The following is a 12500-nucleotide window of genomic DNA, read 5'->3' as shown; positions in this document are numbered from 1 at the left end:
GAGGGAGGCGGAGGCCGGACCGGAGGAGGCGGCGGGAGCGGCGCTGCGCGGGCGGACACGCGCAGTCACGGATGCCGCAGCTGATCCGTCTGTCGCTCCGGTCCCGGTCTCACGTCACGAGCTTCCGCCGCCGCAGCTGCACGCGCCGCCGCCGATCGATCAGCTGATTATCGACGGTGCTGAGGCCGGTTTGGCTTTGAGTGACGATGAAGAGGAGGAAGAGGAGGAGGAGCAGGAGGAGCAGGATGGTGCTGATGCTGCAGCTGTGACCTTCAGCCGCTCTGCTCCTGCAGGGAGGCAGCACTTCCGGTACCCACAGCCCGCCAAAATAAAAGTCCGGGACTCCGCAGGCAGAGGAGGAGGGGCCAGAGGAGGAGGGGCCAGAGGAGGAGGGGCCAGAGGAGTAAAACCAGGACTACAAATAAAACTACAACCAACACTCAGACCCAGAAAGGCTCTGATCCCGCCCCCATAGGAGGTGAACAGCTTTAGTTCCGGTCACGTGTTTTTAAAGAACAGTTTATAAAAGTAAACATTTCATCAACATGCACATTTCCTTTTTTCACTGTAAAACAAAGACAATTATTTATTGACTGGTCCAGGTTCTTCAGTCCTGGTCCAGGTTCTTCTGGACCAGGTAAGTCGGTCCTGGTCCAACCTTGACCAGGTAACTCACGTTACACAGAACACACGTCTTCAATCGTCCAAACTTTGTCTTTTCAAACGTTTCATTTTAATGAATATGATGAAAAACATTCGTTAACATGAAATGAGTCTTAAATACGTCACAGTTTCTATTTGTGTTCCAGTCAAACATAAATAATAAACCAACCAGTAAAAACAGCAGCTGAGGAAACACACACAGGCTGTCATCTCTGTAAGGCTTAAGGTGGATTTAAGGTGGATTTAAGGTGGATTTAAGGTGCCAAACTCCTCATGAACCTGAGTTCACAGATAAATAAATGTGTCTCCGTGCAGACGTGAACGGTCCGTCCACATTTTGACAGAATCTTCAGCTTAAAAACACAAAAACAAACCGAAGCGTCCCAGTTTGACAAACTACTGATGACAGCCCGAAGGGGCGGGGCTTAGCTGACCATGTGACCTGCATGAAGCCCATTGGTTTGAACAAACAACAGCAGAAGGTTCAGCGTTGCCATGGAAACACAGCAGCATCAGATGGACCAATCAGGTTCATCTGCTAGTCCAGATCCAGATCCTTGTCCAGGTGAAGACAGTCCTGGTCCTGGTCCAGGTGAACACATTCCTGGTCCAGAATCCTGAGTCCTGGTCCAGAATCCTGAGTCCTGGTCCAGGGTCCTCAGTCCTGGTCCTGGTCCAGGTTCCTGAGTCTTGGCCCAGGTCCTGGTCCAGGCTCCTCAGTCCTGGTCCTGGAACTGGTCCAGGTTCCTGGTCCAGGTGCCTCAGTCCTGGTCCAGGTCCTGGTCCTGGGTCAGTTTGACGAAGGCTATGGCTGCCAGTTCTTTGCAGAACTCCTCCAGGACGATGACGCCTCGAAGCAAAGTCTGATGTTCAGACCTGAGGACAAACAGGGACAGGGTCAGGGTACCGGAACCGGGACAGGGTCAGGGTTACGGGGTCAGTCCGTACAGGTCTGGAGCCAGTACCGGGGACACACGGGTCTTACCCAGAGTCCTGGTCCAGTCCCAGCAGGTCCCTCCTGGTCTTCAACAGTCTGTGGGACAGGTTGTACACCTTCTGGACCCTCTGCATTAACTGACCCATCACCTGGAACAAAGGAGACCACCAGGACCAGGTCAGCAGAGACCGGATCAGCAGAGACCAGGTAGACCGGGTCAGCTGAGACCGGGTCAGCTGAGACCGGGTTAGCTGAGACCGGGTCAGCTGAGACCGGGTCAGCAGAGGCCGGACCGGTGGGTCTTACCCTGATGAGGACAGAGAACAGGGACCGGGTCCGCTGGTCCAGGTGGACGTAGGGGTCCAGCAGGTACTCGCTGAGCAGAGGGTGTCTGAAGGCACAGAGTCTGGACAGGACCGCCGTCAGCTGGAGGTTCAGCTCATAGGGCTGGAAGAGGGGCCACAGAGACCAGGTTAGACCAGGTCCACAGGAGACCTCAGGAGACCACATTAGACCATGATAGACCACATCAGACCACATCAGACCATGATAGACCACATGAGACCACATCAGACCATGACAGACCACATGAGACCACATCAGACCACATGAGACCACGTTAGACCACAGGAGACCACATCAGATCACAGGATACCACATCAGACCACGATAGACCACATGAGACCACGTTAGACCACATGAGACCACAGGAGACCACATTAGACCACAGGAGACCATGTTAGACCACAGGAGACCACGTTAGACCACATGAGACCAGGAAGACAGATCAGAAGGTCCCCATGAGACCATGTTAGACCACATGAGACCACATTAGACCATATGAGACAATATGAGACCACATGAGACCATGTTAGACCACATTAGATGACATGAGACCAGGAAGACAGGTCAGAAGATCCACATGAGACCACGTTAGACCACATGAGAGCATGATAGACCACAGGAGACCATATGAGACCACGTGAGACCACATCAGACCACGTTACACCACGTTAGACCACATGAGACCATATTAGACCACATTAGACACAGTAGACCACGTGAGACCACGTTAGACCATGTTAGACCACATGAGACTATGTTAGACCACATCAGACCACAATGAAACCACATTACACCACGTTAGACCACATGAGACTGCATTAGACCACATTAGACCACGTTATACCACATCAGACCACGATAAGCCACATGAGACCACGGTAGACCATGTTAGACCACATGAGACCACGTTAGACCACATTAGACCACATGAGACCATATTAGACCACATTAGACCACAGTAAACCACATTAGACCATGTTAGACCATGTTAGACCACGTTAGATCACATTAGACCACATGAGACCACATGACACCACATGAGACCACATTAGACCACATGAGATCACGTTAGACCACATGAGACCACATGACACTGAGACCACATGAGACCACATGAGACCAAATTAGACCACATGAAACCAGGAAGACAGGTCAGCAGATGTAGATTAGACCAGATTAGCCCAGATAAAATCAGATTAGATCGGATTAGACCAGGAAAACAGGTCAACAGCTGTAAACGGACCAGGGCTCAATTCCACTGGTTTCGATTAGATTAGACTAGATTAGATCAGATCAGATTAGATTAGATTTGACTAGACTAGATTAGATGAGACTAGATTAAATTAGACTAGACTAGATTAGACTAGAGTATATGAGACTAGATTAGACTAGATTAAACTAGATTAGACAAAACTAAATTAGACAAGATTAGATGAGACTAGACTAGATTAGATTAGACTGAATTAGATGAGACTACATTAGATTAGATTGGATTAGACTAGATTAGATTGTACTAGATTAGATGAGACTAGACTCAAATAGATTACACTATATTAGATTAGAATAGACTAGACTCAAATAGATTACACTAGATTAGAGTAGATTAAAATAGATTAGATGAGACTAGATTAGATTAGAGTAGATTAGTCTAGATTAGACTGGATTAGATTAGATTGGACTATATTAGATAAAACTAGATTAGATTAGACTAGACTAGATTAGATGAGACTAGATTAGATTAGTCTAGACTAGATTAAATTAGACTAGACTAGATTAGACTAGATTATATGAGACTAGATTAGATGATACTAGATTAGATTAGACTAGATTAGATGAGACTACATTAGATTAGATTAGACTAGATTAGATTAGATTGGACTAGATTAGATGAGACTAGACACAAATAGATTATACTACATTAGATGAGACTAGATTAGATTAGACTAGAATAGATTAGTCTAGATTAGATTAGATTGGACTAGATTAGATTAGACTATATTAGACTCTATTAGATTAAACTAGATTCAAATAGATTACACCAAATTAGATTAGACTAGACTAGATTAGACTAGACTCAAATAGATTACACTAGATTAGATTAGATTAAATGAGACTAGATTAGACTAGAGTAGATTAATCTAGATTAATTAGACTAGATTAGATTATACTAGATTAGATTAGTCTCATTTAATCTAGTCCAGATTAGACTAGATTAGATTAGTCTAGACTCAAATAGATTACAATAGATTAGATTTGATTAAACTAGATCCGACAACATTACATTAGACTAGATGAAACTAGATTAGACTAGATTAGATGAGACTAGAGTAGACTAGATTACATTAGACTAGATTAGATTAGAGTTGATGAGACTGGATTAGATGAGACTAGATTAGACTAGAGTAGATTAGTCTAGATTAGATTAGACTAGATTAGATCAGACCGGATTAGACTAGAGTAGATTAGACTAGTTTAGAGTAGATTAGACTAGATTAGATTAGACTAGACTCAAATAGATTAAAATAGATTAGATCTGATTAGATTAAATTAAATTAGACTAGATTACATTAGACTACATTAAATTAGACTAGATTAGACTAGAATAGATTAGTCTAGATTAGATTAGACTAGATTGGATTAGACTACATTAGACTATATTAGATTAAACTAGATTCAAATAGATTAGACTAGATTAGATTAGACTACACTCAAATAGATTACACTAGATTAGAGTAGATTAGACTAGATTAAATGAGACTAGATTAGACTAGATTAGATTAATCTAGATTAATTAGACTAGATTAGATTATACTAGATTAGATTAGATTAGATTGGACTATCTTAAATGAGACTAGATTAGACTATATTAGATTAGTCTAGACTCAAATAGATTACAATAGATTAGATTTGATTAGATTAAACTAGATTCGACAACATTACATTAGACTAGATTAGATGAAACTAGATTAGACTAGATTAGATTAAACTAGAGTAGACTAGATTACATTAGACTAGATTAGATTAGAGTTGATGAGACTGGATTAGATGAGACTAGATTAGACTGGAGTAGATTAGTCTAGATTAGATTAGACTAGATTAGATCAGACCATATTAGACTAGAGTAGATTAGACTAGTTTAGACTAGATTAGTCTAGATTAGATTAGACTAGACTCAAATAGATTACAATAGATTAGATTTGATTAGATTAAACTAGATATCATTAGACTAGATTAGATGAGACTAGATTAGACTAAATTAGATTAGACTAGATTAGATTAGACAAGAGTAGACTAGATTACATTAGACTAGATTAGTTCATAGTAGATGAGACTAGATTAGATGAGACTAGATGAGACTAGATCAGACTAGATTAGACTAGAGTAGACTAGTTTAGATTAGATTAGATTAGATTAGACTAGACTAGACTAGATTAGATTAGACTACATTAGATTAAACTAGATTAGGTTAGATCAGGGGTCACCAACACGGTGCCCGTGGGCACCAGGTCGCCCGCAGGGACCATGCGAGTCGCCCGCAGGCCTGTTCTAAAAATAGAACTAGTTCAGGGTTCTCCAACACGTTGCTCGCGATCTACCGGTGGTTCTCCAAGGGTCACTAATGTAAGAACACACATTTGATTGGTCCTTTGGTTGAACAGGTCTAAATTTCCACCCAATCAAAATTACAAGTGTCCTGCCCCCCTCCTGAGATGAAACGGTCAACTAGCTGTCAATCAAACTTTAGCGCTGGTTTGCTGCCTGTCATTGGAGAGGGGCGGGGCCCAGGATGAGCCAGATGCCAGGCAGGTAGTGGGTTTAGCCCCGCAACCATGTGGGCGGAGTTTAGTCAGGAGTTATTTTCACCAACGATGAGGCACGGACTAATGTTTGACTAATGTGAAAGACGAGTGTGTGTGTGTGTGTGTGTGTGTGTGGTGCGTTCTGGAAGTCAGTAAAAGATGCAACGTGGAGCAGAACTTCACCAAAGTTCACAGCAGCTGTTCTGGAGGTTCTCCAGTGGGAATCAGCCTCCGTGAACAGAAGGTAAAAGAGCTGAAAACTCCAGTCCAAACCAACAGTCCATGTTCAGTAAACTGACCAGGACCAGCTCCAGCAGAACCATCAGTGAAGTGGGTCACATCCTGGACCAGCACAAACATATGTACACTATCTGCACATGCGCTCAGACAGCTGCAGTCGGACCTGAACAGGTGCGTCTGCGTTTGACTCCAGTGTGAGGACTGTAGAAGTGACGGGGACGGTGCATTCATGTGCACAAAGTTCTGCTTTAATTCATATGTTTTGACAAAATATGTGAATTTAGAAAAGGTCAAATCCTTCAGAAAAACAGCAGCACATGCTGGTGAAGTTTTATTGTGTGAGTGACAGCGTTCCTTTTCACAATTTCAAAGTATTAAAAATGCACATACAGGTGTGTAGTATTTGTTTTTAGTAATTCTATAAAATATGCAGGATTGTTCCATTTCATAATTTTTGACATAGTATTAAAATATTTAGGAATACAGCAGCAAAGGCTTGTATTTGTTTTTTTCTACTTTTGATTTTCTTAAAGTACAATAATAGTTTCATATGAACACTTTTTAAGTATTGTAAATGTTTCAAACAAAGATATATAAATAAATAAAATAAATGAAGAGCACAATGTTACAAACGTATGATACAAAATATGAGTATGTATGAAAAATAGCTATGTAAATAAATGTTGTTAAATTAGAGTAGCCCTCCGGCAACTTCAGTAGGTAAAAGTAGCCCACAGAGGAGAAAAGGTTGGAGACCCCTGGGCTTAGATTATATTAGACTAGAGTACATCAGACTAGTTTAGACTAGATTAGACTAGACTAGATTAGATGAAACTAGATTAGATTACACTAGATTACACTAGTTTAGAATAGATTAGACTAGATTAGATTAGACTAGACTAGACCAGATTAGACCAGACCAGACCAGACTTGACCAGATTAGACTACATTAGACTAGATTAGATTAGACCAGATTAGACTAGACTAGGCCAGACCAGACTAGACTAGTCCAGGTTGGGATGGTTGTGGGTTATCTGCTCTAGGATGGATGTAGGTGTGGTCTACCTGCTCCAGGATAGATGTGGGTGTGGCCTACCCGCTCCAGGATGGATGTGGGTGTGGGCTACCTGATCCAGGTTGGATGTGGGTGTGGCCTACCCGCTCTAGGATGGATGTGGGTGTGGCCTACCTGCTCCAGGATGGATGTGGGTGTGGCCTACCTGCTCCAGGTGGGATGTGGGTGTGGCCTACCTGCTCCAGGTTGGATGTGGCCTACCTGCTCCAGGTTGGATGTGGGTGTGGCCTACCTGCTCCAGGTTGGATGTGGGTGTGGCCTACCTGCTCCAGGTGGGATGTGGGTGTGGCCTACCTGCTCCAGGATGCGTCCTAGGCGGTCCAACAGGACTTTGAGCAGGTGACCCTCGAAGAAAACCACGTCCTGTGATGAAGGTGGAGCAGGGAGGCTGAGCGGCCAATCAAAGGCCTCCGACAGGGACCGACACTCCATCACCTGAACCAGGGGGAGGAGCCAAGGCGGAGCTACGGTCACTTTTATGTCAGCATCAGCTTTGTGTGTGTGTGTGTGTGTGTTCAGACCAGTGTGTGTGTGTGTGTGTGTGTGTGTGTGTGTGTGTGTGTGTCTGTGATCAGACCTGTGTGTGTGTGTTCAGACCAGTGTGTGTGTGTGTGTGTGTGTGTGTGTGTGTGTGTGTGTGTGTCTGTGATCAGACCTGTGTGTGTGTGTTCAGACCAGTGTGTGTGTGTGTGTGTGTGTGTGTGTGTGTTCAGACCAGTGTGTGTGTGTGTGTGTGTGTGTGTGTGTGTGTGTGTTCAGACCAGTGTGTGTGTGTGTGTGTGTGTGTGTTCAGACCAGTGTGTGTGTGTGTGTTCAGACCAGTGTGTGTGTGTGTGTTCAGACCAGTGTGTGTGTGTGTGTGCGTGTGTGTGTGTGTGTGTTCAGACCAGTGTGTGTGTGTGTGTGTGTGTGCGTGTGTGTGTGTGTGTGTGTGTTCAGACCAGTGTGTGTGCGTCGTGGATGTAGGACTCGTATCCTCCCTCCTGCAGGAGTTGAGCTGATCGACACTGAACAGGAAGAAGACACAGAAAACTACGAACACAAACACAGATATGGACACTTAGATCAACACGATGTTCATGATATTAAACTGTAAACACATGCAGGTACGGGGGGGGGGGGCTGACTCAGCAGCAGTCGTTCACAGCAGTGACTGTGCAGACGGTCAGTTCAACCTGTGCTGACACTAACTGCAGGGTGTCCTTCAGACAAACCCACACTGGAGACGTACTGACGGACTGTGAACAGTAGGACTACACATGTGGTGACCCATCTGTGGCACCGTGGTCTGATCAAATGTGTGCACAGACAGGGCTGAGTCCCCCCCCAGGGACATTCGTGCTCACATGGTGTCTATAGGGGCTGATGCTCCAGCTTTATCAACTGTGCAAAACTGGGAAGAGGAATTCAAGAGGGGGAGGGAGACTGAGGGAGGGGTGAAAAGCAAACATTTCCATGACAGGTGTAGTCCTTCTGTGCACAGTCCGTCAGTACGTCTCCAGTGTGGGTTTGTCTGAAGGACACCCTGCAGCTGGTGTCAGCACAGGTTGAACTGAACGTCTGCACAGTCACTGCTGTGAACGACTGCTTCTGAGTCACACTTTCAACTTTACAGCCCCCCCCCATAGGTTTCATATGAGCAAAACAGGTCAGAAATTAAAGGAGAACACAGTTTTATAAGAAAAACAAAACTAACATTGAAATTCAATCATTTTCCAGGTTTTCAATCACCTGTACCAACCCTGTGTTTACGGCTCCAGTTGATGAAAGTCAAACCAGTGTCACAGACAGTTCACAAATGTCAAAGCAAACTGTGGGAGCACTATTCCATCTGTTCCCTCTGTGCATATTATGGTCTGTCGGCGGTTACGGGGACTCCAAAACCACTTTACCTGTTGACGGCATCGTCGGCCGATTCAGGACGAGGAGCGGCGGAGGAGGGGGCGGAGTCAGAAGGAGAGGGGAGGAGCAGAGTGTGGTTGAAGAAGGGGTCCTCCTCCAGGTCCCTGAGGACACAAACACAGCTGTCCACTGCTGTCTCACACTGTCCACTCACTGTCCATCACACTCATCTGGTCAAACCCATGTGTGTCAAACCCACTCGCTGTCCTCCATGACGTCGCTGCTCTCCGTGAGGCGGTCCTCTTGACTGGCAGGGGGCGGAGTCAGGTAAGCACGGCCGCGCAGGTCCTGGAGCACCAAGACGTCCAAAATGTCCCTGTGGGGCTTCTGTAGGAGCTCCTCCACCAGAGAGAGAGACACCATACTGATCTGAAGACAGACAGAAGGACAGACAGAAGGACAGACAGAGGGACAGAAGGACAGACAGAAGGAAGGACAGACAGAGGGACAGACAGAAGGACAGACAGACAGGCAGACAGAAGGACAGACAGAAGGACAGACAGACAGACAGACAGAAGGACAGAAAGACAGACGGACAGACAGACAGACGGATGGACAGACAGAAGGACAGAGGGACAGAAGGACAGACAGACAGAAGGACAGAGGGACAGACAGACAGAAGGACAGACAGACAGAAGGACAGAGGGACAGAAGGAAAGACAGAAAGACAGACAGACAGAAGGACGGACAGACAGACAGACAGAAGGACAAAGGGACAGACAGACAGAGGGACAGACCGAAGGACAGACAGAGGGAAAGAAGGACAGACGAACAGACAGAAGGACAGACAGACAGACAGAGGGATTGAAGGACAGAAAGACAGACAGAAGGACAGACAGACAGAGGGACAGAAGGACAGACAGACAGAAGGACGGACAGACAGACAGACAGAAGGACAAAGGGACAGACAGACAGAGGGACAGACCGAAGGACAGACAGAGGGAAAGAAGGACAGACGGACAGACAGAAGGAGAGATGGACAGAGGGACAGACAGACAGACAGAAGGACAGAGAGACAGAAGGACAGAGAGACCGAAGGACAGAAAGAGGGACAGAAGGACAGAGGGACAGACAGAAGGACAGAAAGACAGACAGAAGGACAGACAGACAGAGGGACAGAAGGACAGACAGACAGACAGAGGGACAGAAGGACAGACAGAAAGAGGGACAGACCGAGGGACAGAAGGACAGACGGACAGACAGAAGGACAGACAGACAGACAGAGGGACAGAAGGACAGACAGACAGACAGAAGGAAAGACAGACAGAGGGACAGAAGGACAGACAGACAGATGGACAGACAGAAGGACAGACAGACAGAGGGACAGACAAACAGAGGGACAGATAGACAGAGGGACAGAAGGACAGACAGACAGACAGACAGAAGGACAGACAGACAGAGGGACAGAAGGACAGAAAGACAGACAGACAGACAGAAGGACAGACAGACAGAGGGACAGAAGGACAGACAGAAGGAAGGACAGACAGAGGGACAGACAGAAGGACAGACAGAGGGACAGACAGAAGGACAGACGGACAGGCAGACAGAAGGACAGACAGAAGGACAGACAGAGGGACAGACAGAAGGACAGACAGACAGGCAGACAGAAGGACAGACAGAAGGACAGACAGACAGACAGACAGACGGACAGACAGACAGACGGATGGACAGACAGAAGGACAGAGGGACAGAAGGACAGACAGACAGAAGGACAGAGGGACAGACAGACAGAAGGACAGACAGACAGAAGGACAGAGGGACAGAAGGAAAGACAGAAGGACAGACAGACAGAAGGACGGACAGACAGACAGACAGAAGGACAAAGGGACAGACAGACAGAGGGACAGACCGAAGGACAGACAGAGGGAAAGAAGGACAGACGAACAGACAGAAGGACAGACAGACAGACAGAGGGATTGAAGGACAGAAAGACAGACAGAAGGACAGACAGACAGAGGGACAGAAGGACAGAAGGACAGACAGACAGAAGGACGGACAGACAGACAGACAGAAGGACAAAGGGACAGACAGACAGAGGGACAGACCGAAGGACAGACAGAGGGAAAGAAGGACAGACGGACAGAAAGAAGGAGAGATGGACAGAGGGACAGACAGACAGACAGAAGGACAGAGAGACAGAAGGACAGAGAGACCGAAGGACAGAAAGAGGGACAGAAGGACAGAGGGACAGACAGAGGGACAGAAGGACAGACAGACAGACAGAGGGACAGAAGGACAGACAGAAAGAGGGACAGACCGAGGGACAGAAGGACAGACGGACAGACAGAAGGACAGACAGACAGACAGAGGGACAGAAGGACAGACAGACAGACAGAAGGACAGACAGACAGAGGGACAGAAGGACAGACAGACAGATGGACAGACAGAAGGACAGACAGACAGAAGGACAGACAAACAGAGGGACAGATAGACAGAGGGACAGAAGGACAGACAGACAGACAGACAGAAGGACAGACAGACAGAGGGACAGAAGGACAGAAAGACAGACAGACAGACAGAAGGACAGACAGACAGAGGGACAGAAGGACAGACAGACAGATGGACAGAAAGAAGGACAGACAGACAGAGGGACAGATAGACAGAGGGACAGAAGGACAGACAGACAGACAGACAGAAGGACAGACAGACAGAGGGACAGAAGGACAGAAAGACAGACAGACAGAAGGACAGACAGACAGAGGGACAGAAGGACAGACAGACAGATGGACAGACAGAAGGACAGACAGACAGAGGGACAGATAGACAGAGGGACAGAAGGACAGACAGACAGACAGACAGAAGGACAGACAGACAGAGGGACAGAAGGACAGACAGACAGACAGACAGAGGGACAGAAGGACAGAAAGACAGAGGGACAGAAGGACAGATGGAAAGACAGACAGAAGGACAGAGAGACCGAAGGACAGACAGAGGGACAGAAGGACAGAGGGACAGACAGAAGGACAGAAAGACAGACAGAAGGACAGACAGAAGGACAGACAGACAGAGGGACAGAAGGACAGACAGACAGACAGAGGGACAGACAGACAGAGGGACAGACCGAGGGACAGAAGGACAGACGGACAGACAGAACGACAGACAGAGGGACAGAAGGACAGACAGACAGACAGACAGATGGACAGACAGAAGGACAGACAGAAAGAAGGACAGACAGACAGAGGGACAGATAGACAGAGGGACAGAAGGACAGACAGACAGACAGACAGAAGGACAGACAGACAGAGGGACAGAAGGACAGACAGACAGAAGGAGAGATGGACAGAGGGACAGACAGACAGACAGACAGAAGGACAGAGAGACCGAAGGACAGACAGAGGGACAGACAGAAGGACAGAAAGACAGACAGAAGGACAGACAGACAGAGGGACAGAAGGACAGACAGACAGAAAGACAGACAGAGGGACAGAAGGAAAGACAGACAGAGGGACAGACCGAAGGACAGACAGACAGAGGGACAGAAGGACAGAGGGACAGACAGACAGACAGAAGGACAGACAGAAAGAGGGACAGATGGACA

The 12500-nt window shown here is 46.7% G+C and overlaps 2 protein-coding genes across 9 annotated transcripts in view; both read right to left on the bottom strand.

Annotated features, from left to right (window-relative positions):
• The window catches only part of LOC115416277 (dynamin-1-like), a 37446-nt gene extending 37346 nt beyond the window's left edge, over positions 1 to 100 (bottom strand). For all 3 annotated transcript variants that reach the window (XM_030130024.1, XM_030130023.1, XM_030130022.1), the window contains exon 1: positions 1 to 100. This exon is cut by the window's left edge and continues 196 nt beyond it. The gene's annotated coding sequence lies outside the window, so the exon portion shown is untranslated.
• A 493-nt stretch (positions 101 to 593) lies between these two features.
• Positions 594 to 12500, bottom strand: part of LOC115416279 (protein FAM160B2-like) — a 27400-nt gene continuing 15493 nt past the window's right edge. Inside the window, exons 12-20 of one of the 6 annotated variants that reach the window (XM_030130028.1) lie at positions 9162 to 9331; positions 8953 to 9066; positions 8002 to 8092; positions 7355 to 7495; positions 1907 to 2047; positions 1649 to 1749; positions 1439 to 1539; positions 1260 to 1349; positions 594 to 625 (exon numbers count right to left, since the gene is read on the bottom strand). In XM_030130028.1, coding sequence (XP_029985888.1) covers positions 624 to 625; positions 1260 to 1349; positions 1439 to 1539; positions 1649 to 1749; positions 1907 to 2047; positions 7355 to 7495; positions 8002 to 8092; positions 8953 to 9066; positions 9162 to 9331 — 951 coding nt within the window. In that variant the 3' untranslated portion in view covers positions 594 to 623. Of the gene's footprint in view, positions 626 to 1142; positions 1543 to 1648; positions 1750 to 1906; positions 2048 to 6882; positions 7293 to 7323; positions 7496 to 8001; positions 8093 to 8952; positions 9067 to 9161; positions 9332 to 12500 lie in introns of those variants that run through there. The other 5 variants (XM_030130029.1, XM_030130026.1, XM_030130027.1 and 2 more) reach the window with 5 other exon arrangements.

Source organism: Sphaeramia orbicularis, unplaced genomic scaffold, assembly GCF_902148855.1.
Source record: "Sphaeramia orbicularis unplaced genomic scaffold, fSphaOr1.1, whole genome shotgun sequence".
Classification (NCBI taxonomy): Eukaryota; Metazoa; Chordata; class Actinopteri; order Kurtiformes; family Apogonidae; genus Sphaeramia; species Sphaeramia orbicularis.
The sequence above is the reverse complement of the archived record's forward strand: the minus strand, read 5'-3'. Positions and strand labels throughout refer to the sequence as shown.